Raw genomic sequence first — 23,305 nt, 5'->3', positions numbered from 1 at the left:
ATAATGAATGAGGGGGCGGACCGGATATAGGATATACCACCTTCAGATGGGCTTGGAGGAAATGTGGAGCTTTAACCGACAAACAATAGCGCTCCTGCAAATCGTATTACATCAAGTCATTTTTATTGCGCTTCGTGAGACGGATGAAGTGGGGAAGCATTCCTTAAACGATTAATTTCGCGGCCTCTGAAGACCAGAAAACAGCGAAAAAGTATAAGAAAAGCTCCAGGGTCGCCTCACCCCCAAGTGAATAATCTTCAGGTAAGACCGTAGTACCGTAACTGACACTGGTGGCTAACGTGAGCCGGCTAACTAGCATAGTACAACATTAGCAAGAGGCTCGGGTCAGTTGCTCATTTACAGATGATATATATGTGGAATTCAATGGCAAATGAGCAATTTTTCTACCGGGCTGTATAATTTTCTCTACAAACATCCATGACCCTTGCTAAATGAATTTTGCTAACGTAGCATGTTAGCGTGTGTCGTTAGCAGCTCGCTGTCCTTCTAGCGCTGCTCGGTAGAGTAGCACTAACGGTACGTTTAGGTTAGGCTGTTGTCAACCACCGTTCACCGCTTTCCCGTCTACGATAGCAGCAACTTGAGAGGTGGGTTGTTTTTTCTCAAGCTTGTGGACGTGGAATGACGTGTGTTTGCAACTTTTGAGTCCAGCAGGCAGCTAGCTCACGACTCCGGCCGCAGCGGAGCCATGTGTGTCAAAAGATAAGCCCTGTGACAGTGACTGGATTTAAGGGCTATGCTGGCCGGTTGGTCATTGAGCGTTTATCAGAATAGCCACGCCGCATTGGTGCATTGCAATAGCATACTGTATAATGTGCCAGAGGTGATAGCGAAATATGTAAGGGTATATTTTAAACCTGCTATTACTCTGCATGCCCTCCATGACCCCCCCGTGCGTCATGCGCGGTCTGGCCGACCAGTGTTTTGTCGTTCCCTGGTCGTACCACACATCAGGCATAAGGTTACTGGAGTTCATTTAACTCTGCGCCACTTAAATCCAATGCTAACTTTAGTCTTCAACCTTAGTTTTAACCAGCGAGGCGAGCAGAGACAGGCAAGTACTACATCATAAGTCATTATTCCTTGCACATTGGCATTGTTGCTCGAGATTATACGAATTTCTTAATCTCGTGTGACAGTGTAGGGCTTTTTGGCCCTGTGATGACTGGGGGGGTGGGGTGGGGTAAAAATACAATTATTATTATTATTTTGCTGTTGGAATAATTATCCACCCACATGGATCCCTAATAGGTATTGTTCACATTAGTCAGATTAGTTGATCTGTGTACATTATCAGTATGGTGTATAATACAATGAATAACTGTAAACATCTAAATGTTCACATATGTACACATAATTCTTTGTGGCTTCGTTTCTCTGTAAAACTTTGCCAATAGTTTTAAATGTAAAAATGCCTTTATAGCAAACATTAAGCCTGTGTGGTCTTCTGTGAAGCAACACAAAATGAGGAATTGTATGATGAAATATGCATGTGTTGCAGTGATGGCGACATTGAAGTTTCTAGATTCGTATGTTGGTCCTCTGAGTCATTATTGCACTTGTTCATTGAACAGATAGTTTTGGTTCAATGGTCCTGTGCCGATCTGGTATTAATTTGCGTCCTGGGTGATCCGATCACAAGTGACCATCTTAAAGTACAGGTTTTAATTAGGGCCAGCCGATACTGATTTTCTAATTAGATTAAATTAATTTAGAGAGATTTCAGTTTTCAATCAAACTAATGTTGTCCTTGGCCGCAGAGATTTGTGGTATTTTGACAATATTTAACCTCTAGTTGACACTTTTGCGGGGCTCTTCTCTTCTGTCATGTTTTGGATCTCCCTCACGTTGACTAATCTCACAAGATTTGTCACATTTCTAACAAGAGGATGGCTTGTATTTTAAAAAATTGATCTCGGGGTTTTATGAATTGATCTCAGATCTTTCAGACCCAAATCTATCCCCAATTCATTCAGATAAAACACATTATTTTGAAAGCCTTTTAAGCCCTTTTTGTCCTTGGAGATGTTAGTGACTAAAGTAAATGCATACATATGTCTAATCTAAAATCTTTATTTATGAAATTAACGAATATGAGTGGGATATGTCATTTAATTATTAGCCTTGTGTTCATTTTAATGTGTCCCAAGTAGTGGAGTTAAGTTGCCATATTTCCTTACTAATGACCGGTGCTTTTACCTTTGTGCAGTTATTTAAAATAATTGAAGGCTGGAGATGGATATATAAATAAGAACTTGACTTGTGTGCTTTCAGTGATCGAGAGAGACTTCATGGCTTGTTCCGCAACACCTTTTTTTTTTTTTTTTTTTCTATAAATATTGTGTCTCCATACGCTTACACCTCAAACAGCACTGTTTGTAGTTCTAAAATGGCATGAACACACATAGTCATGGTAGCCCACTTGTGATTGGTTCCCCCTGAGCGCATGTTAATGCCATGTCTGAACGGGGCCAATGTACAATGACAACGTTGTTTACATGTAGTGACCTATTGATCTCCTTATCTGCCAATCAAGAACAGTATTGTCCTGTAGGACTTTGAGACACAGACACACCGATAAGCCTTTATCTCAGCAATCCCTCTGTGGGTGGAAAACTGAGGCTTCTGGCGCAACGTAGACTTTAATACCCCTAATACTTTTTCGTTGCAATCTGGTTAACAGTGAAGTCACTTTGAGCTTTGGAAATTATGATATTAACTTCTACTCATCTTTTGGGCATTGATCTCATTATTTTACTGACTAGCAAGAAGGACCTTATGTATCCTTGAGTCTTATTCTACATCAGCCGACTCTTTGCCTCCTTGCTGTCCTTTCTAAGATAAAGCCTTATCTGGAGGATTTGTATAAGGCAGCTTTCAAGATTTCTTAAATATCTAATCCCATTTCTTACTCTAATAAGTGATATATCACACTATAGTTTTAAACAGCTGCCGATAGCTACAGAACCAATACATACTAGTGTATACTGACTTTCAGTTTTGATGAGATTTGTCAAGTCACTATTCTAATATGTTGTGTATCTTTCATTTACTAGCAAATATGAATTTATTTCTGGCCTATGTGTGCATGCTCATGATTACAGAAACTTTTAGTTAACAGTTATTTGACGTGCCAAGAGCAGCACCAAGTGCGACATTGGGGTGTAGTTAGTGATGTGGCTTTAAACTGTGAATATTAGTGGCTCAACTAATGACATCACATCTGATGTTAAGTGTTGAGCAGTACAGTGGTGCTATGTAAGGATTGAGAACTCCTCACATTTAAAACATGACTGACCTTTATTGTCTAGCTTTCACAAGGTATTTTCATCTCCATTTGTATGTGGCTTTAATGCCTGGCAATAAGGCCGATGGCCTGTGCCGTAACCTTTGACCTATTTGCTTCAGTTAACACTTGACAGTTTATTTCTGCCTCTGTACACAGCTTGTCGAGACCACACTGTGTAAAAACCAGAAGGCTTCTGTTGGCATGCCTGCTAGCCCCATGCTTGTGTGTGTGTGTGTGTGTGTGTGTGTGTGTGTGTGTGTGTGTGTGTGTGTATATATATATATATATATATTCACTTCAAGGTTATGGTATTCAACTTTAGTTTAAAATAACTGCAAGAGCTGTTGATTCGACTGTGTTTTCACTGTGGAGGCTGTGTACTTTGTAATTGTATTTTGTTGTACCAACACGTTTTTATTATTTTGACAACCCTCTTTACTCAGTGGGCTACGCTAAATACCAGAAACACTTTAGTGTTTAATTCAATCCAGTTTAAAAGCACCACAAACTATATCCTCCAGTTGAATTACCATCTTTCTTACACTGTTTCAGCATAAACTGAACATAACAGTCATGAAGGGAGATCTAGTGCAGGTATATTAGAATGCATTCATTTTCACTAGTGTATCTAATGTAGGGGCAAGTGAGTGCCTGTCATGAATGAGTTTCTATACCCAAATTACTGCTAAAAAGAGAGCGTAAGGACATCTCTGATTTCCAGGTCTCAATGATGTCTCAATGATGTCTCATGATCGCTGAACCACTCTTTCACAATTTGAGCCTGATGAATCTGGGCATTGTCATCTTGGAATATCCCCGTGCAATCAGGGAAGAAAAAAATTCATTGACGGAATAACCTGGTCATTCAGTATATTCAGGTAGTCAGCTGACCTCATTCTTTGGACACATAATGTTACTGAAACTAGACCTGACCAACTGCAGCAACCCCAGATCATAGCACTGTCCCAACAGGCTTGTACAGTAGACACTAGGCATGATGGGTGCATCACTTCTCTTCTTTCCCTGATGTGCTGGTTCTAGATTATCCTTCCAGTTTTTAATAATGCGTTGGACAGTTCTTAACCCAATTTTAGTAGTTTCTACAATCTCCTTAGATGTTTTCTCTGCTTGATGCATGCCAATGATTTGACCCTTTTCAAACAGATTAACGTCTTTCCACCACCACAGGATGTGTCTTTCGTCATGGTTGTTTAAGAAATGAGAAGCTACTGCATGTTGCAGTTGGGGTTAAGTAACTTGTTGTTAGCTGAAAGATAATCTCCCATGCAGTAATTATCCAGTCGTATTTATTTGCTTAGTTAAATCCAGATGGCAACTTTTTTTTGGGCAGGCAGTTTACTTTATCCCAAGTTACATTTGACTCAGGGAAACCACGTTTTGTTAATTCATAAAGAGGTTTTTTAAGGAAATGGTTACCATCCCTTTGAACTTACTCAGTGTAGGGTGTTATGAACAAGTGTCTAATGGAAAGGAGTCAAGTAAATCTATAATATGATATAGATATAGTTATGTTAGCTTCACAGATGTAGTTCTGCCAACCCAACCCTGGCTGGAAACAGCCTAGGCTTGTTCCTTGTTAATGTTAATTAAATGTGACATATCCAGGGTGCCCATAGCCTCCTAATCAGCACTAATCTGATCCATTGGATTAGAGGATGGGGATGCATGTAAGACACTGCTTACAGTACATGTGTGCCTCCTTCCTTCTTGAAGTGAGCCATCTTTCGAGCTGTCTTTCTGGCATTCATCACTGGGCTTTTATAATAATCCACTGTGCCATTGTGGTGTTTTCTTTATGCACCTGTGCTCAATGGAGATCCACTCTTTTTAGGATTTTTTCTGTTGTTGTTCATAGGCAATACTTTGGTGCCAACTGAACTATTGCGCTGATCAGGCAGTTCCTCCAACAGGTCCTGGGATCTAGCTCTGTTCTTGCTGTCATCATCATCATAATCTCCCTCTTTCCTTCTGTGGGATTATCATGGCGATGAAGCAGGAGAGCCTGTAACGACCCACTGCTTTCTGCAGGCCTTTTTGTTGTTTTCTGGGTTTTTTTCTGGCTCTGAATTGGTGCGATACCAGGAGCCAAAATGCTGAACCAGAGCGCTGTCATGATCTTCACTGGGATTTGTGGGGCTTTGGTGGTCATGGCAATGGCCTACTATGTTTACTGGTAAGTTAAATGTGAGAGAGGTGGTTTGGCTTGTGGCCAAGACTTTCTGAGAGGAGTCCTGCAAGATTCATTACAAACTAACAGAACAGAAGTCAGCGTAGTACCTCTGGGGATAACTCACAGCAGTAAGTGGAGCATAGACCTTTGCCAGCCAAATGATTTATTTTTGTTAGAATGTCTTTTATAAAATAGCCAGGATGTTGTTGAACTTGTTATTATTTATCTGGCATCTGTAAATGCAGATTTCAACAGTCAGTGCTCATGTGAGAGACTCCTAGTAAGCAGTTTTTGTTTGGTGGTATTGAAGCTGTATTCAGGTGAGGCAGAGCAGAAGCAGCTGTCCGGCCTTAAGCAGCTTTAACTCAGTCAGCATTACTAATCTTTCCTCCAGGCTGAGTGGCCTCACAGGTGGGCCCCACACCCTCAGGGAGGTAGACCTCCACTGATTGTGCTGTGTTTCTCTGAACATCTCTTATGAGCATGTTTTTCTGGGCTCTATACTGAAAAGTCTGCGTTCTTAAAATACTGAACTACTAACCCACATAGCTGACATGGAGCAGTGATCCAGTCAGTTACACAGAACTGTTTACCTGACACAGAGAAAGATTTACCTTTTTAAAATATATGATAGTAGTCAGCTGTTTGTGTATAAAGCCTTTACAAGGAGTCAGCATCACAATGTGGTTGGCTGAAAGAAGAAACAGAAATTGCAGGTCATAAATATCAAAGACATGTTGTGGAAAATGTTGAAATTGTGTCAAAAGAAAATGAAATGAAATTTTTCGAATACCCCCGACCTCAGTTGTATTCAGTTCCAGCATACTCTTTGTACTTTTAGCAACGCTTGACTGATGTAAGAATATTTCTTCATCCTTCCTAATGGTTAAAAGTGTGTGGAAACCTTTTAGATTGTCCAGTTTGCTAGGTTTATTTATTAAAAGAAGAGAAAAGAAAAATATAACAATGTGCACATGAAAATGAAAAAAAAAAAAAAACATTAAGGTCATGAAAATAAATTCTCGAATGTTTTTAGTGCTTTGTATTTAAAGTAATCTAAGTGTATATGTAAAGCTAACATTAACGCACAAAAGGGGTTGAGTCAGCTCCATTTTGTTTTGTGAATCAAGCCCTCCGTTTAAACTTGAGTGAAAGTTTGTAGTCGCTCCACGTGACTCCAGGCATGCTGAGAGAGAAGAGCAGAAAGAAGAGTGAGTGGAAGAAACGAGAACAAAGTTCATGGTAAATTTGGAAATCAGTCATGCAAAGTCCCTACTTGTTGCCACAGCAAAAGTGAGGCTATGGACCTGCTGCTTGTGGAAAAACAGTGAACAGTAAACCCAGTAAACACTGACCAATTAAGTTAAGAAATTCCCATGGCTTGAACACTGTTTGATCTGGGAAATCTGCCAAGCTTTGGTATTTGGTATTTGATAACCGCTGGATACTAAAAACAAGGCAATTTGAAGGGGAAATGTGAGCACTTTAAAGATCCCCATTATTATAATTCACTAATGTATCCGATGGCTGAGGGCAAAGGTGCAAGCCCATAGATTGGCTGCAGTTTATTGATCAGCAGTATTATTACAGGAGAGCTTCACGATTAAATATCAGGGAAGTTGGATTCTAGGAACTGACTCATTTTGGACTTCCTCATAAACCTGTTCCCCTTCCTGCAGTTGTAAATTAGAGCAGACGACAAAGTCACATTTTTAAAATACGCTGGCCTCTTATATTTAACCATTTTTGTAATATAGATTATGACCTTTCAAATAATGTTACATCAGCCTCAACTGAAGAACGCAGAAGTGTAACTTTACCCTCCCAGTCACTCTCTCCCAGTATGAACAAAGGTCACATCTGTAACGTAATGCAGGAACAGCTGTGTGGATGTTTGGACTGATGGTCAGAGTCATCAGGTGATACGTGACAGGTGTGCACAGGTGATAGTGTTTCAAGAGAAATTTCACAAACTCCAGAGATTTGGAAATGTTTTTATGTTTGTTAGATGGAGTGATGGGGGACTCATACACCTCACATTACTGAGGCTTTGCTTATTGACAGATTTTCCTCACTGTCAACATCCCTGTAGGTATAAATGGTTTAGAGCTAACATTTACTGTACTCTGGTCAAAACAGTGAGATTTGAAGACACAAGAAACTAGTTGTTTTATACTGAACAAGACGACGCCTGTGACTGAAGATTGTTATGCCAGTGGGTCACATGACAGGCAGACGTTTGCTTTTCCCTTGTTGTCTAGCATGCAGACAGATGAACATTTGTGGCATTTGTATGTACGTGTGTTGGTGTTGCTACCATCTTGTTATGAAATAGAGCAGTAGTACAGTAATACAATTATTTGCTCCCTGTCCCTATTCACTGATAAACCACAATCTATTTGTTGGATGTGTATGTGTGTAGTGAATCAAATTAAAGAATTAGTTTATTGGTATTTAGATAAATACCATAAGTTTGTTTAAAATATTGCAACAAACAACAATTACAACAAACCGTAATGTTGAACAAAGCAGGTGGAAATCTTGTGAACAGTCCAAGTTGCCCGGGGCGTCCACAGATCACAGATTAAAATTGTTTCTCAGAACAGCTTTAAACTGGCTTGACCTACACTTTAATGGGCTTTGGTGCAGATGTGGGAACAGTCAATTCAAACCTAGTTAACCTATGGTCATCTTAATTGATACCCACTAATAGCAGTTGCCACTAAAGACTAAAATGCTTTATGTCATTGTAAACAGCGTTATGGAGACTGTAGATTGACCTGTAATCTAGAGTTCTGTTTCAGAACAACATCTCCTGGGGACCTCGTGTTTTTACTGGACACATACTCTTATGTGGATAAGATGTTTCTAAAGAATAGGATCCATCTTTTCTTGTCCATTAAATATTGAGAGAAACACTCTGGACTGCTTCTTTGTCTGTTGCAGAGCTAACAGTGAAACACACTCTGACCCAGGGGCAATCAAATGTTCCCAGTCCACCTGTGGGAGGATAATGGAGAACCCAAAAGAGACTCTCACAAGCCCAGACAGAGCTCTGAGATGTAGTGCTCTGAACGGTGCTCTTGACAGTGGATCTTGGGCTGCAGCTGTTCATTACTTTCAAGATCAATGTTGTCTTCGTAAAGCTCATTCTTTCTGGCTAGCAGTCCAGAAGCCAAAGTTTTTTTTGTTGTTTTTTTTTATTTGAACTGATATAAACAAAGAAAAGCAGCAGTCTCTCACATTTGTCTCACAGTCTCACAGCTGTAGGGATGTTTTTGAATTTTTGTTTTCAAATTAACATTATAACCAGTTCCCAGTGAACCCCATTGCTGGTCAAAGCCGGGATGCTAACCATCATCTTTGTCAACCCACTATGAACTGGTGAACACATTACTCGCCAAGGCAGCCACGCTGTCACAGCATGTACCTTTCAGCTCATGCTAACCTGCCAACCAAACTAAGAATAATGGAGACTATATCTAACCTTATTTTACTATTTACATGAAATATCCTCTTTGATGAACCATGCACAGTGTTTGTGTTGTAGTAGTTAGCTCAACCTTTCTCCTGCTGTCTTTCACAGGTCTGTGATACTGGCTGAAGGACCGTGTAAACGCGGCTTGTAAAAGGATTCCACCGTGGTAAGAATCCCTGTCGTCTACATGAATTTCCTAAAGCGCGTTTGCCTGAAGAACAGCATACATAAACGGTCCACAACCTCTTATATATGCTGTTCTATCAATCAAATGCTTGCACACCCATTAATTCCCTCTTGTCTCTTGAGCTCTTTTGCTTTCTTTTGACACTCTTTCTCCCAGTAAAGTTGTTCTCATCGCTGTGGCGCTGTCCGTTCTGTGTCTGCTGTCTATCAGGTTGGTCGTTGTGTATAGAGAGGAGCCCACTCCGCTCTTCAGGCTCCTCAGCCATGGCTCTGCTGGCCTACCTGAAGAGCCTGTTCATCCTGCAGTTGCTTATGGGCTTCGTGTTTGTGGTGAGTGGGCTCATCATCAACTTCATTCAGCTGTGCACCTGCGTCCTCTGGCCGTTCAACAAGCAGCTCTACCGCAGAATCAACTGCCGGCTCTCCTACTCCCTCTGGAGCCGTGAGTACATGATATTCCTGTCTGTTTCTATAGATTATTTTTATCACTTGAAACGTTGAGATAAAACAAGGCGCCACCACACACAGATCATTTTCCAAGTTTGTCTTTGTAACTTTCCACGTAGCGGAAACACACTGTTACAGAGATTTTTAAGATTGGTGTTCATGTCCTTGGGTTCAAGACACAGACATGGCCTCAGTGCATTCTTCCTGGCTTAGCACCAGCATTTAGGGATGTACATTTGGGAGCACTGTGTTAGGTTCAATCAGAGCCCAATGCCAGGTGACTTACAACTAGGCATTGGGCTCTGATTGAACCCAACACATAGATGGGAAGAAGGTAAATTCCTCCACACTCAGCAGCCAGATCTTCCACTATGTTCAAGAGTTGTTTGCAGCAAATATCTCGGCTGCTCCTATTAACCAGTATGGTGCCACGTTACATTTGCACCAGAATAATTATCTATGTAAACAAAAACCTCCATACAGATTTGCCGATCGTGTTCTGTGTGGGTGTCACAGTGGCAGATTGAAGCATGAATCACAGTACAACTAAATGATATAACATTAAAATGCTTAGATTTAGTGTTTTTATGTAAGATATCACCAGTGATGGTTTGCCAATATCTTCCTAATTTACCCACTGTGTTGTGCAGAGCTGGTGATGCTGCTGGAGTGGTGGTCAGGCACAGACTGCACCCTATACACTGACCAGGCTACGGTGGACAAGTTTGGCAAGGAGCATGCCATCATCATCCTCAACCACAACTTTGAGATAGACTTCCTGTGCGGTTGGACCATGTGTGAAAGATATGGCATCTTAGGGGTCAGTCAAACGGCAAACAACACACGTCTTTAAGGCTTGTCAACATTATACGCTGCTCTTAATGACTTCCGTCCCACAAAATAAAATCAAGATTCGTTATTAAAAACATGTACCTTTCTTTCTTCTATAGAGTTCTAAAGTGCTAGCCAAACATGAGCTACTAAAGGTTCCTCTAATTGGCTGGACCTGGTACTTTCTAGAAATCGTTTTCTGTAAAAGAAAGTGGGAAGAGGACCGGGACACTGTCTTCAAAGGACTGAGCAGGCTCAAGGACTATCCTGAATATATGTGGGTAAGTGCAAATCAGACTGTCCGTCAATATAATGCAATCATCTGTTAACTCTGGCCCAGCAGAACTGACCTCTGCTTACTAATTTTACACATCACAGATAATGGCATTTATTTGTGTATAAAAACATTCAGTGTGTTACAACCAGTAGCTTTAGCCATCTTGATAAATTGAGTAATGGTCCTTCATTTCACAAGAGCACACAGCAAGTAAAGTAGATCAAAGTTCACACAGTCTTTTAGTGTGAGTAGATTAAGTTTCTTCCTTCAAACAGGTTTGCAAAACTTGTTTATCTTGTTAATTTTACCAACTGTGAATGCAATTTTATTCCTATCAAAACACTATACAGTGATAATGGCACATATAAATAAGTGATAAATGACCAACCGATAATCTCTTAATATCTTACCAATTCATTGGTTTTGTAGGGAAAACTGTTTTTCCTTCCCAAATGTGAGAACCAAAGCTGCTGCAGTTGCTGCCCTTTGATCCAGTTTCTCGTAGACTGATCTTGGCAGTAATACACAAAGACAGCTCTGAGCGCACCAGCTGCGTTTGATATGTCTCAACAGGAGGTTGTGGGTTTATTTATTTATTTATATTTCTGTGAAACTTCATAACTCGAACTCTTCACTGAACAGCCTGAAGCAACATTCTCCCTGCTCCGGGATGCAAAACAGCTCTTTTCTGTTTAAACAAACTAATAAGTGGCTTCCATTCATGACATCTTACCTGATGACAGCAGAGCCCGCTGTTTGTTCACCTTTTCTCAAGGTGTGAATCTGTGTTACAGGTTTTCAGTGACTCATCCAGTTCGCCAGCTGACCTTAGGCAGATCAGCAGTTGATCTAATTACGCTATAGGTCAAGCATCAGGCCACTGCTAATGGCATTGCTTTATATGTGTTGAGATAAACATACTGAACAGTCTTTCGTGAGCCGCCACCCACCTGTCTGTTTGAATACCATACTGATAAGAGAGTAACTTTATTTTAACACAGTGCTACACTATGTTAAAATAAGGCAGAATAGTAAGGTAGTGGATTGGACAAGAGAAAAGGGGTCACCTCAAGCCAGTGTGTAATTATTATTTATTTATTTTTGTGCATGTGAATCAACACATTTTCTTTCTCTGCACAGTTTCTGCTGTATTGTGAGGGCACCCGCTTTACAGAGAAGAAGCACCAAATCAGCATGCAGGTTGCAGAAAGTAAAGGCCTGCCCAAGCTCAAATATCACCTACTGCCCCGAACCAAAGGATTCACCACCACTCTGCAATGTCTAAAAGGCACAGGTGCGAAACATAAACAGAGTTCGCCGTATTCAAAATGCATGTTTTGTTTTGTTTTGTTTTCCAATCTCATTTTCTCTTTCTTACAGTAAAGGCTGTGTACGATGTGACACTAAACTTCAAGGACAACCAAACTCCCACTCTCTTGGGCATCGTGAACGGCAAGAAATACAGAGCTGACTTGAGTGTAAGGTGAGTGCCGTTGATAGCCACCATTTACTCCAGAGTCGACAGCTTTTGTAATAATGATGCATGGCACTGCCAGCTGCGCTGAGATTGTTCAAATGGAAAATGATGAATACATTTTGAGCTCTGTGGCTTCCTTCGAATTCTATTTTGTCCTATAACAATTAAAGGGACAGTAAGACTGGCTGGACTCTCAGCTCCTTAATTACTCCAGTACAATAACTCTGATGGCTGGGGCACTCCTTGGAGTAAAGGTTTGGGAAAAGCTTGCCTCAAACTGCAGTGGCTGAGAAAAGCACGTCTGAATGACAGAAATACAGTTTCTTGTTATGCTATACCATAAAAAGCACAAGACTGAATGATGGTTAATTCCAGTTTGATGGTAACACGGATTAGTAGAGGCAGTAAAGCATAACAGAGTTAAGTGACTGAAATCACTTTGCATTAAAAAAGATTCTCAGTGCAGCAAAGTGGATGAGGTTTAGGGAGTCCTCTGGTGGTCAGAAGCTGCAACTGCAGGGTACTATTGATGCATTAATTGTCAAAGCTCCAGAAGAAAATGGAAAGTGTTGGTGGGTGTGAGTCATGTTGGGATGTAACAGATCAGGAAACTATGGTTCATCCTGTTGTCCATTATATAATAACATGACTTGCTAACAATGGTTTTAAATTAGCTGGTCTGGCTCGTGGTAGAGAGACATCTCGCCCAATGACAGCTCGGATAGGCTCCAGCCCACCAGAGTATAAACGGTTAAAGAGAGAATGGATGAGTGGTCTGGTTATTATTCTTATTGATATTATGTGAAAACGTTGTCTATGTCGCTTTAAAAACTTGTTTTGGTTGCTTGGCCATGATGATTCCTTACTTTTTTTCTTGCTGTTCTGAGTAAGAGATGCCCTTCAAATACATTAGCTGCACGTCAAGATTCATTTTGGACATAATATTTGAGTGGGAGTAAAATGAACAAGACTAAAAAGGCGTACGTTCTGTCCCAGCTTTTATGGTTTCTAAATTGTATATAACCCTGAAGCCACATTGTCTACTCAGTTTTATCATTATCAATATCTACTCTTCCTCTTCCAGACGGTTCCCTGTGGAGGAAATACCAGCTGATGAGAAGGAGTGTGCCGCCTGGCTGCACAAGCTCTACCAGGAGAAGGTATACTCGCAATAAAGGCACAGTCCATGACTAGAATCTAAGCAGGGGCCATCACAAAAATTGATTGTTCAAATGACACCCGCATATCGTATTATATAAGTAGATATATTTATAACTCTAATAGTGGCTCCATTATGTTGAACACATCATATTAGCATACTGATTAGCACAGTAGTTAAGTTTAAATCAGGTGAATCAGTGAATAATATGACTGAATACCGTGCCAACTAGTTTTCTCTTTATCCTCAGGATGCTTTACAGGAAATGTACAACAAGGAAGGCAAGTTCCCTGGACCCACGATTATCCCCCCTCGCCGACTTTGGACGCTGCTCAACTTCCTGTTTTGGGCCACCTTGCTGCTCTCGCCCCTCATCAACTTTGCTTGCGGAGTGGCTGTCAGCGGCTCCCCTCTCCTTATCATCGGCTTCATCATCTTCCTCATCATTGGTAGGTAAAAGCCGCACCAGTGGCTTACAGAAAGAAAACTGATGCAGCTTGTGTCTTTTTGGCCTTTCCCAGGGTTTTTAAAAAGGAGCGACATTCCAAGCTCCTCAAATTACCTGAAGGCCTATTTTACCTTTTGCATTGCTGTCCACACTCGCTCATCTCTTTTTTTGTCTCTTTTGTTCTCTTCCCAGCCTCCATAGCCATCCGCCGGCTCATAGGGGTCACCGAGGTGAACAAAACAGGCTCCAGTTACGGCAACCAGGAGGCTAAGAAACAAAACTAAAACGTGTCACCCCCTCCCGTGTTTGGCCGTTTGTGTACGGCGCCCTGCGGTGTCTCACCTCTCCCCAACTCCATTCTCCTCCTACTGTCGAGTCCGTTGGTAGGTCGGGGAGGAGACGCAGCTGTGAAAACATAATAGAGACCAGAGTTAAAAACTGTAATGGCACTAGAGTGAGTGAGAGACAGTATAGAGATTGAGGGGTTTAAGCTCTCTGGTGTATCACAGACCATAAGGAGGGGGAGTACCGTATTCCCCAGCATCTTTCTTAGCCCACTAAACCCCCATCCAAGTCCCATTACATCTCAGCAAAACCCGAGGTTAAGCTCTTAACACATCTGAGGTCACATGGGCTTCCATTCAGCCCATTTTCTGCTCTGCACCACCCACTTCTTGTCACAGTCATCCGTCAGCCAGAGTGGATACATACTGATTCTTTTTGCCCACAGTCTATTTGATCTTTTCTAATCTTAACCTCCATCTGGGGCATTAACCGCAACAATAATCTCTAACATGCAAGATGTCTCCCTCCTATTTCTTACTAAGTGGGACTTGTAATGGGAATCGGTGCCTTGAGGCCCAGCCTGGTTGTCCTTAATGGAGTCATTTCACCCAAATCACGCAAAATTTACCTTTTTACCTGTATGTATGTAGCCAGGCGGATAGTTATGGTTTTTATATGGCCAAGGTCTGAGATATCAGCCTCTCAGATTTTTACTACTACACCTCTACAATGAAGGTAGATACATTTTTGTTAACGGTGCACATGTCATTTTAAAAGTACATGACAAAAGAAACTGTTGAATGTAAAAATCTAATGGTAGTTGGAACAGTGTTTCTAGAAAAAGAGACTTTTCAAGATAGAAAACAACCTCATTGTGTTGTGGCTTAGCAGCAGAAGTCTCAGTGCAGAGATCTCAATATAAATACTGTATCATCTCTAGGGCTAGATACCGGAAAGGTTAAGTGGCAAATTTTATTTCATTCATGTGATTTTGGTGTATTGGTCCCTTAACGTCCTTGTTTGGAAAGGCTGGTGTCTGTTAAACTACAGCAAGGGCTTTGAATGTGACACTGTCCTTATCAAGGATACCTACCATCTGTTACAGGTCTCATTTCAGCCCGCAGCACCAAAACCCAGTCACATTTTGACATTATTTTTTCCAGTTTCTATTCCTGTTTTCACTGGCGCTACACATTTAGGAATTAGCTGACACGTTCATGTTCGATTTCCCATTCTCTGACCTCCTACATTCTAACAGCAGTCCCAGTCCAAACACCTGAAGCAGCTCAACATGCCACCCCTTCCCCCCGCGATGCCAGTCATGACAGTCGAAATGCAGCTCACCGTTCGATGTTCTGATGAATTGGCAGAGGGGCCAGATTCCAGAAAAAGGTCACCAACTGTCTTCATGTAGCCACACAGCTGTTAGCATATTACTTTGGTCTCCAGAAATAGACTGTAGTAGAGATATTTTAACCTTTGCCTTAAATCAAGCTTGCTCAGGCAAGGGATCGCTTATTCGCCACCCCTTTAAAACAGCACCCACTTCTTACCTCTGTGATGTCTGGATACTCACCCTCTATTCCTCTCATTACAACAATGCATGGTGGAGTAGCATGCATTCATTTGGTATGATCACCAACATGAGGGAATCATTTAAAATCATTTAGAATATCTAAAAATGGATATCTAGAAAGTTTTTTTTTTGTTTTATTTTTTAAAGGCGTCATTTAACTTCCTCTGGATGTCAGCACATTGTTGGTACAGGTTCATACATGTCACAATTTAAGAATAGGTCATCTATGACTTGTTTTTAATTGTGTCTCAAATCAAACGTCGGTCCCTCAGTGTGATAAGCCACATCACCATGGTCCAAAACTCAACTGTAGCGAGATGTGGAGGGGATATTTTGTGTCATGCTCTCTTCTCCACTTCGCGTGCCACGTGTAGTATAAATCATGCATTTTGTTTTGTTGGCTTCATTTTTTTTGGGATCATCACTCCTCAGCAGCGGTATGTTGTGTAGTCTCAAACCAGACAGAGTTCATGCAAGCCTTAATTAGTGCTGCTTCATTTTTGTGTGAAAGTGTAGAGGCTAACCCCTGTGGTAGTGTGGGATTGGATGTTAAAATAAAGGTTCACCAGTACAATTTGCAAGTTGTTGGGATTAGTTGCCAAGTAACTTGATTTAAAGTTTTAAACATAAATAAATAAAAACTAATGAGAACAGATAGTCTGCTCTGCTACATTTTTTTACACAAAAATACTTTGAGTTGCTTTACCTCAGATATTTGTGAAAAGTTTAGGATCCTTTTTCTTCAAGAGATAACATCAGATCATATTCTGTCCGTCAATAAAAAACTGTTTCTAAAGCAAAAAAGGCTGCTGAGAAGTTCAAACCAGTGCTTGGAAATTCTTTTTACACTGGATGTTTTTCTTTCTTCTTTTTTTTTTGTTCACTTAAGAATTTAATTTCCTTTCGTGAATTCTGGTATGCAATCAGATTAATGCCACCTTAGACGCACCAGTTTTTAAACATAATCTGGTTAATGGCACCTCTAGCAGCAGCTTTTCTTTTGTTTTCTACAGCTCTTTTTATGTTTTCTTCAATTTAAACACTTGGGACTATTAAAGGATTTAATCACAAATCAACTCTTTTGACTTCTTTCGATTTGTGTGAGTTTCCTGTGCACGCAGCAGTTAAGGCCAAATAAATGTAGCTCTGTGTGATACCAGGGGTAGAAGAAGCCACATGTTTCCTCCTCTCATCTCTTCTTCTCTTCCATCAACAGAACCATTTACTCAGAAGTACATCACTGTTCAACATCGTCCATTCATCATGACACATCCACACTTTTCAATTGAGAAATGATACGAAACAAAGTACATGACATGACGTGGGGGCTGGAAACTGAAAATATGTACATAACACACATGATGAATGTCACGCTCACATTTAGGAATTGTAGAAATGTACTTAGCTGCTCTTTAGACCATTTGAATGACACATTAACCATCAGATATCCACAGGACACTTTGGATATATTGTCACGGGATGTGTGACGGGATATTGACTATACAAATATGTACATAATGTAAATGATGCTTGGTCACAAAAATAACAGAAAAGCTCCTCTGTTCTTTTACAGTAGTTCTTTTGAATGAAAAGAATTAAAGTGAGCTCTCCTCCTGGGTGCAGTTGACGAAGCTTACTGTACTAAACAATACAGAGCTGTAAATACCTTCAGCAATGAAACAACAGAAGGCTGAAGTCAGCGATGATGCTTACATACGCATTTTTCAGACTTTGTAAATTCACTCATTTTTTTGCATGATGTGCATTATTGCACAGTCACTGAATTGAGTTCATTCTGACTCAGGGACTCTTTTAAAGACTGGCAATGCAACAGCTGTGGCATTAACTCTGAATCTGAATAAACAGGCTTTCTGGGGAAGCTAAGCTGAAAGAGTGTGAGTCTTGCTTTGGCAAACACTATACTGTACTGTTCTTGCTCTTCTGACTCAGTCAATGTATATATTTTTTTATTTTTGTATATAGTTTAAGACCACTGTTACCCTCCACAGGAGCAGACCAGAGGTCACAAGGGGACCCAGGGTAACTTCCCAGCAATGAAAGGCCTCTTGCACACCGGCTCATGTTAATGTGCATGAATCCACCATGAGGAGAACACTGAACAGCCACAGTGTGCACGGCAGTGGAAGAACAAGGCCACTGCTTTCCAAAGAACAAAATTATTGCTTTGGAATGGCCTAAGGACATGTGATGAGGAAACTCACCAACATCTCCGAACTGAAACAGTTCTGCAAGGAGGAATGGGCTAAAATTCCTCCCAGCTGCTCTAGATGACTGATCAGAAGTTACAACGTTGAGTTGGTGTTATTGCTGTTCAAGGGGGTCACGCCAGATACTAAAAACAAGGGTTCACATACGTTTGCAACACAGATATGAACAAACAATTGATTTTCTTTAATGAATACATGCACAAACATAATATTTCAGTTTCATTTGTTTGATCTGATTCTCTTTGTCCACTGAAAGGACTTATGCTGAAGTTTTGAGTCATTTTTATGCAGAAATGGAAAAAAATTAAATAAAGGGCACTGTAGGTGGTGCTAAATCTACTAAAATGCAGAAATGCACTAGCAAAAGCAAGAAGAAAAAGAATGTGGACGTGAATGGTGCAGGAATCAAACTTTTTAGGTAAACTGCCTTTCCAAGTGTTTTACATTCCAGTCATCAGGAGTTGAACTCTTAACCTCAAAAGGGCAATAAGTGTCTCAAGTGTTTCATTTGATGAATATGAACAATTTTCAATTATTTGGCTTGTTGTGCATAAACCAAGTCTCCACTATTACATAAATATCACAATGTTACTGCATTGGAACATCTTGGTGCTGGATATTGGCCTTCAATGTAATGGCCACATAATGTAATCAGCTGGTATCTCTACTTAGCAGGGTTTAGGTGGCTGGACTTTGACCGTTCATAAAGCTGAGTCAAGCATTAAAGCTCAGGTTGACATTGAGGTCGACCTATGTGGCTTCACTTTGTGTGGGGAAAATATTGATTTCAAATGTAACGGATCCGGTGCCAGACAGGGACACTTCATTTCAGTCATATAGAGGAAGGTGGAATTTAAGGTTCTGATGTCCTGCAGATCACGGGCATGGAAAGGTATGTCGTTGATTTACATTTTCACAAGTCTTGTTTCAGTAGCGCACTGCTGATCAATCTTATCTGCTGTCAGGGGACAAACACTGTCTTCAGGAGCTGAGGATTGTGCTCCTTGGGCACGAATGGCTGGAGAAGAACTTGACGGGAAACACCATCCTCGGCCAACAGATGTTTGACATCAGCAGAGATGTAAAGATGTGTGTTAAGAGACAACATGTCCTAGACAGCAGACGTAAGGTCGTTGTGGTCAGTACCCCTGAAAGGTGGTTGCACTACTCCGTACAAGACCCCGGCCTGGTGAATGTGAACATGGCCGCCTGCATGGCCATGTGCACACCAGGACCTCATGTCTTCCTCATGGTTATACCTATAAGCTCTTTTAAAGGACGGGAGTGGACAGTAGAGGGACCTCTCGAGCTGTTAAACGACACCCTGTGGCAACACACAATAGTAATATTCACCAGGTGTGAGCGGCTGAGGGGAGAGTCTGTGGAGACCTACACTGCAAAATACCAGTTTCTCAAGGCCATTTTGGAGAAATGTGTAAATAGATACCACCTTCTAGACACAAGCATTTGGGGAAATGATGATAATGCTCAGGTCGCAGGACTTTTGGAGAAGATTGATGCAATGGTTGAGGGAAACTTAAAGGCAGGAGGAACTGGTTACATGACTGTGAATGAAAGAGTCTCTAGGATCACAGAGAGGGAAAGGAAAGAGGTAGATGAGAGGGCGACGCTGAGGAGAATGAATGCGCAGATGGCTAGAAGTGCACTGAGATCTCTGATGGGTAAGCATCACTTACTGCAGCTATAAAAAATAATTTCCATAATATGAGTGGATCACATGTATAATATGTAAAAGATCACTTAATGGGATAAAGCCACACGCAACCCTACAGTTCCCCTCAACTGGAGAGAGATTCAGCTGCTCCAAGCTTTGTTCAGCAGTTCACTATCGCCATCAGTTTTGACCAGGGCAGGCAGCTGTTTCCTGTGTATTTCCTGACCACCACCTAATGATAGAAATGTCTTGTCCCCTACAGCCCTCAAAGGAGAATAAATATCCTTTTACTGTATATTTGTTAGTTGAACAGAAACTTGTCTCCAGCAGAATGGTCATGTTGCTCTGTAATTGCTGGATGTGTAAACATGCAACAACATGTCACCATATCAACTTCCAAATGATAAATGTTACTGCTGAACAATTTCAGTTTAGATTACATGGTTATGTCATATCATATCAAAGAGCCACTATCTTGTCGAAGACTTCTATAATAGTTTGGAAACTGCTCTCCTATCCTAACCAACCTAATGGCCATATGTCAGTTTCAACTGCATCCAAACACGAGATTTATTGAAGGTGAAAAGGTGTTCTTGAAACTAATATTGTCCCTTAAATCTTTTTCTTAAAAAAAAATGTAGGAGACGTTCCTTCGATTTCAGTGCTTCGAATTCTGCTTTTGGGGCCGAAGCAGGTTGGGAAGAGCTCAGCTGGAAACACAATTCTCAGCAATGAAGTCTTTCCTGCTGGGCATCCAACATCAAGGTGCATTGAGAGGCAGGGCGGCGTTGGCAAAAAACAAGCCACTGTTGTTGACACTCCTGGCTGGCATGGGCGATACTGCTCTGAGGACACTCCAGAGGAAGTAAACCAGCAAATTACCCACAGTGCATCCCTGTGTGCTCCCATTCCTCATGCTATCCTGGTGGTCATACGTGGCGACGAGACCTTTACAGAAACTGACAGGATCAAGGTGGAGGGACACTTGACCTCGCTTGGATTTGGGGTGTGGGCTCGAAGCATTGTGTTGTTCACGTGGGGAGACAACCTGGGAGTCACTCCCATTGAGGAGCACATTGAAAGATGGCCCGCTCTGCAGTGCCTGGTGGACAAATGTGGAAATAGGTATCATGTTTTTGACAACTCAAACAGGGCCAGAGACGTTCAGGTCAGAGAACTACTGGAGAAGATTGAGGAGACAGTGGCGGAGAATGATACTGGACACTTACTGAGGAGTTTCATGAAACTCCGACAAAGCAACACAAAACTGGATCAGAGTTCCAAAAAGACTGCGAGGCAGCTCAAGAAGGCAAAGGCGGAGTATGATCTCCTGAGGCAAAGAGTTGAGGAGAAGGAGAGAATAGTAGAGAATATGATTAAGACAGCTAAGGAGAAAGATGAGCAGGTTGAAGCTTTGATAAGAACAACTGAGGAGGAGAGGTGGAGAGAAATGAGTCGAAGGAAAGACTACGAAGAAGAGCTTAGCATCAAATTAGTAGAGGCTGAGAAGGAGAACAACCAGCTCAAACAGGTTATTATGCAGAAAGAAGAGCTGATAACAAGTCTGAGAGAACAGGGTGCCATGAAAGCTGATGTCATAAGAGCTTCAAAGACAAGTGGTGAGGTGGAAAAGGAAATGCTAGAGGATAAAGGGAAGGAACAAGAAGCTGCAGCCTTAAAGGAAATGTGCGAGGAGAAAGATAAAGAACTCAAAGAGACTGAGCAGCTGAAGGATGAAAATGAAGAGACAAAGAAAATGTTGAAAGAAACCACGGAGGGGGTGCATAGGCACTATCAGAGACAAGAAACTGAGAGAATGAAAGAGGTGAACACTATGCACTTAAATGAAGTAGACCATCACAGGGAAACAATGACTGGCCTCAAGTCATTGGAGGATCTGAGATGGAAGCCTAAAGGGGCTTTTACAGTACCATCCAGTCACCATGGACACACCACCAAACTCGGTGAGTTACAATTAGAACATGTGGACAAAACACACCTCCAACTGACTGACACGTGTCACTCTTTAAGTTACAGAGACAGAAGAGAAAAGCCTGGTGTTGAACAACGACATTATGCTCCAGGAGAAGGTCAGTACAATGCAATCACAAAGAGTTTCTGCATTCCTTGAGTGCATTAGTTCACATTAGATTTATAAGAATATTGCCATAAAGACATTTTGACTGGCAGTTGGTGCTGATCTGTTCAGATCATCAGAGTCATACAGAATGTGGGGAGAATGAATGTCTTATTTAGTGGCAACAGGCCCAATAGCAAATGGGTTCCCAAAACATCGGATTTCAACAGATGGACCGACCGAGTTGGGGTGTCGTGTTAGGATCATACTGTACATAATGCCACTATGTGCTGGGACAGGAGCCTGGTAATTTAATCCAGCTCTTCTGATTCTGGGTCCACCCACAGACAGAGCCTGCAAACCAAGCGTGCCAGCTTGAGACTGGCTGGTCTACATCATGGCTGAGAGCTGGAGGTGCAGCACTGGGAGCTGCAGCTGGGGTCTTTGTGTCCTCCCCCGGGGTGGCGACAAGGATAAGTGGCAGGTCAGCTGGTGGGGCTGCAGCTGGTGCTCTGCTGGGCAGTTTACTGGTCCATGCAGCCGGGTCCCAGCAGAAGAAATGGGAGCAAAAGAGAAGTCATGGACATGAAATTCAAAGCTTGGACAATCATGATCATATCTATGAGCACAGCAATCAATGTGAAAACGACTGAAAGGTGTTTGTTCTTCTTTTTGCTTTTTGGTCTCAACCAGTTATCTGCAGTAGATTTACTTTTGTTAATATGCTGTCGATACTTGCTGTCGACGGTTAGGATTAGAGTATTTGGAAATCATACCAGAAGTTAATCCGATTTTTTCTTTTTTTCATTATCACCTATAAAGCTGGGATTTCTTGTTTGCCCTGCATCTCAACTCCAGATATAAATCTCAAACTTTTCTGTCCACTGAGTCTAATGTTCCTAATTAGTAGAGTATAAAGGCAATTAAAGTCATAGATGGATGCCATAGATACTGAGAATTTATGCGTTATTGTTTTTAATGTTTAGTTTGTTGCTTAAAGGCCCCTAAACATCCACATAGGTGTTTCAGCCTACTGAGTCTTGCACAAGTCCAGTTTTTCAAACCAGCATCCGCCGACAGCCACATGCTGCAGGTCAGTACAAGAGCCGGCCAGTACCTCATAAATTAAATCCAAGTCAAATCCGAATCTGTAATTAATCACACAGTCTGTAAATGATCACACCAGTCCCTCATTTTATTGTGCTGTGTTTTTACTTGTTAGCTAATGAATGGCTTTCAGAGTAAACAACCTTATGACAGGGATCTGTAGAGCCACAAGAGAACTCATAGGACAAAAATGAAGACAAGTGGAACAAGAATATCATGATCAGGGATCAGAGGTGAACTGAGGTGTGAGAGGTTGTGTTGTCTGATTTCACAATATAAAAATACAGAGTATGGGATTTCTTTCTTCTTGGCTTGTTTCCTGTTTTATTTTGACACGTCTCTTGTCTCTTCAGATGCCTCGCTTCCTCCCCATGTGTGTTTCCTCCCGCTGTAATTACCAGCACACTTGGTTACATGCCCTGATTTGTGTCACCTGCATCTTGTTATCCGAGCCTCCCTCGTTTACGTAGTCTGAGCTTCCCCTTCCCTCCGTGCCAGTTCGTCTCCAGACTTCGTATCGTGTTTAGCTCTGCCGGTAAATCTAATTCTTTGT

At 41.4% G+C, this 23,305-nt stretch overlaps 2 protein-coding genes across 4 annotated transcripts; both read left to right on the top strand.

Moving 5' to 3' along the window:
• The first annotated feature begins 52 nt into the window (after positions 1–52).
• On the top strand, positions 53–17,549 carry agpat3 (1-acylglycerol-3-phosphate O-acyltransferase 3). 3 transcript variants are annotated; one of them, XR_014699064.1, is made up of 11 exons: positions 53–261; positions 9,088–9,145; positions 9,377–9,607; positions 10,263–10,432; positions 10,563–10,724; positions 11,861–12,014; positions 12,101–12,203; positions 13,282–13,357; positions 13,607–13,805; positions 13,997–14,187; positions 15,348–17,549. XR_014699064.1 is itself a non-coding variant. In XM_084544493.1 (10 exons), exons 3-10 carry the CDS (start codon positions 9,430–9,432, stop codon positions 14,086–14,088), a joined length of 1,134 nt encoding a protein of 377 aa, XP_084400619.1. In that variant the 5' UTR covers positions 53–261; positions 9,088–9,145; positions 9,377–9,429; the 3' UTR covers positions 14,089–17,549. The 3 variants fall into 3 exon arrangements, 2 of the variants coding, with proteins under 2 accessions (XP_084400619.1, XP_084400620.1); XM_084544493.1 differs by having other exon boundaries at positions 13,997–17,549; XM_084544494.1 differs by lacking the exon at positions 53–261 and adding an exon at positions 943–1,075 and having other exon boundaries at positions 13,997–17,549.
• A 929-nt stretch (positions 17,550–18,478) lies between these two features.
• LOC311488036 (GTPase IMAP family member 8-like) lies at positions 18,479–21,902 on the top strand (the record flags this gene model as incomplete). Its single annotated transcript, XM_084544539.1, has 3 exons — positions 18,479–18,524; positions 18,859–19,575; positions 20,210–21,902. 3 exons carry the CDS (start codon positions 18,479–18,481, stop codon positions 21,697–21,699), a joined length of 2,253 nt encoding a protein of 750 aa, XP_084400665.1. The 3' UTR covers positions 21,700–21,902.
• Positions 21,903–23,305: the final 1,403 nt, after the last annotated feature.

This window comes from Chelon labrosus (assembly GCF_963514085.1).
Source record: "Chelon labrosus genome assembly, chromosome: 5".
Classification (NCBI taxonomy): Eukaryota; Metazoa; Chordata; class Actinopteri; order Mugiliformes; family Mugilidae; genus Chelon; species Chelon labrosus.
The sequence above is the reverse complement of the archived record's forward strand: the minus strand, read 5'-3'. Positions and strand labels throughout refer to the sequence as shown.

Excerpts from the sequence above, each read along its gene's own strand:
- agpat3 (XM_084544493.1), top strand. The coding sequence starts at position 9,430 with ATGGCTCTGCTGGCCTACCTGAAGAGCCTGTTCATCCTGCAGTTGCTT. Across the intron at positions 12,015-12,100 it reads GCAATGTCTAAAAGGCACAG|TAAAGGCTGTGTACGATGTG; the intron begins GTGCGAAACATA and ends TCTTTCTTACAG. Across the intron at positions 12,204-13,281 it reads AGAGCTGACTTGAGTGTAAG|ACGGTTCCCTGTGGAGGAAA; the intron begins GTGAGTGCCGTT and ends TTCCTCTTCCAG.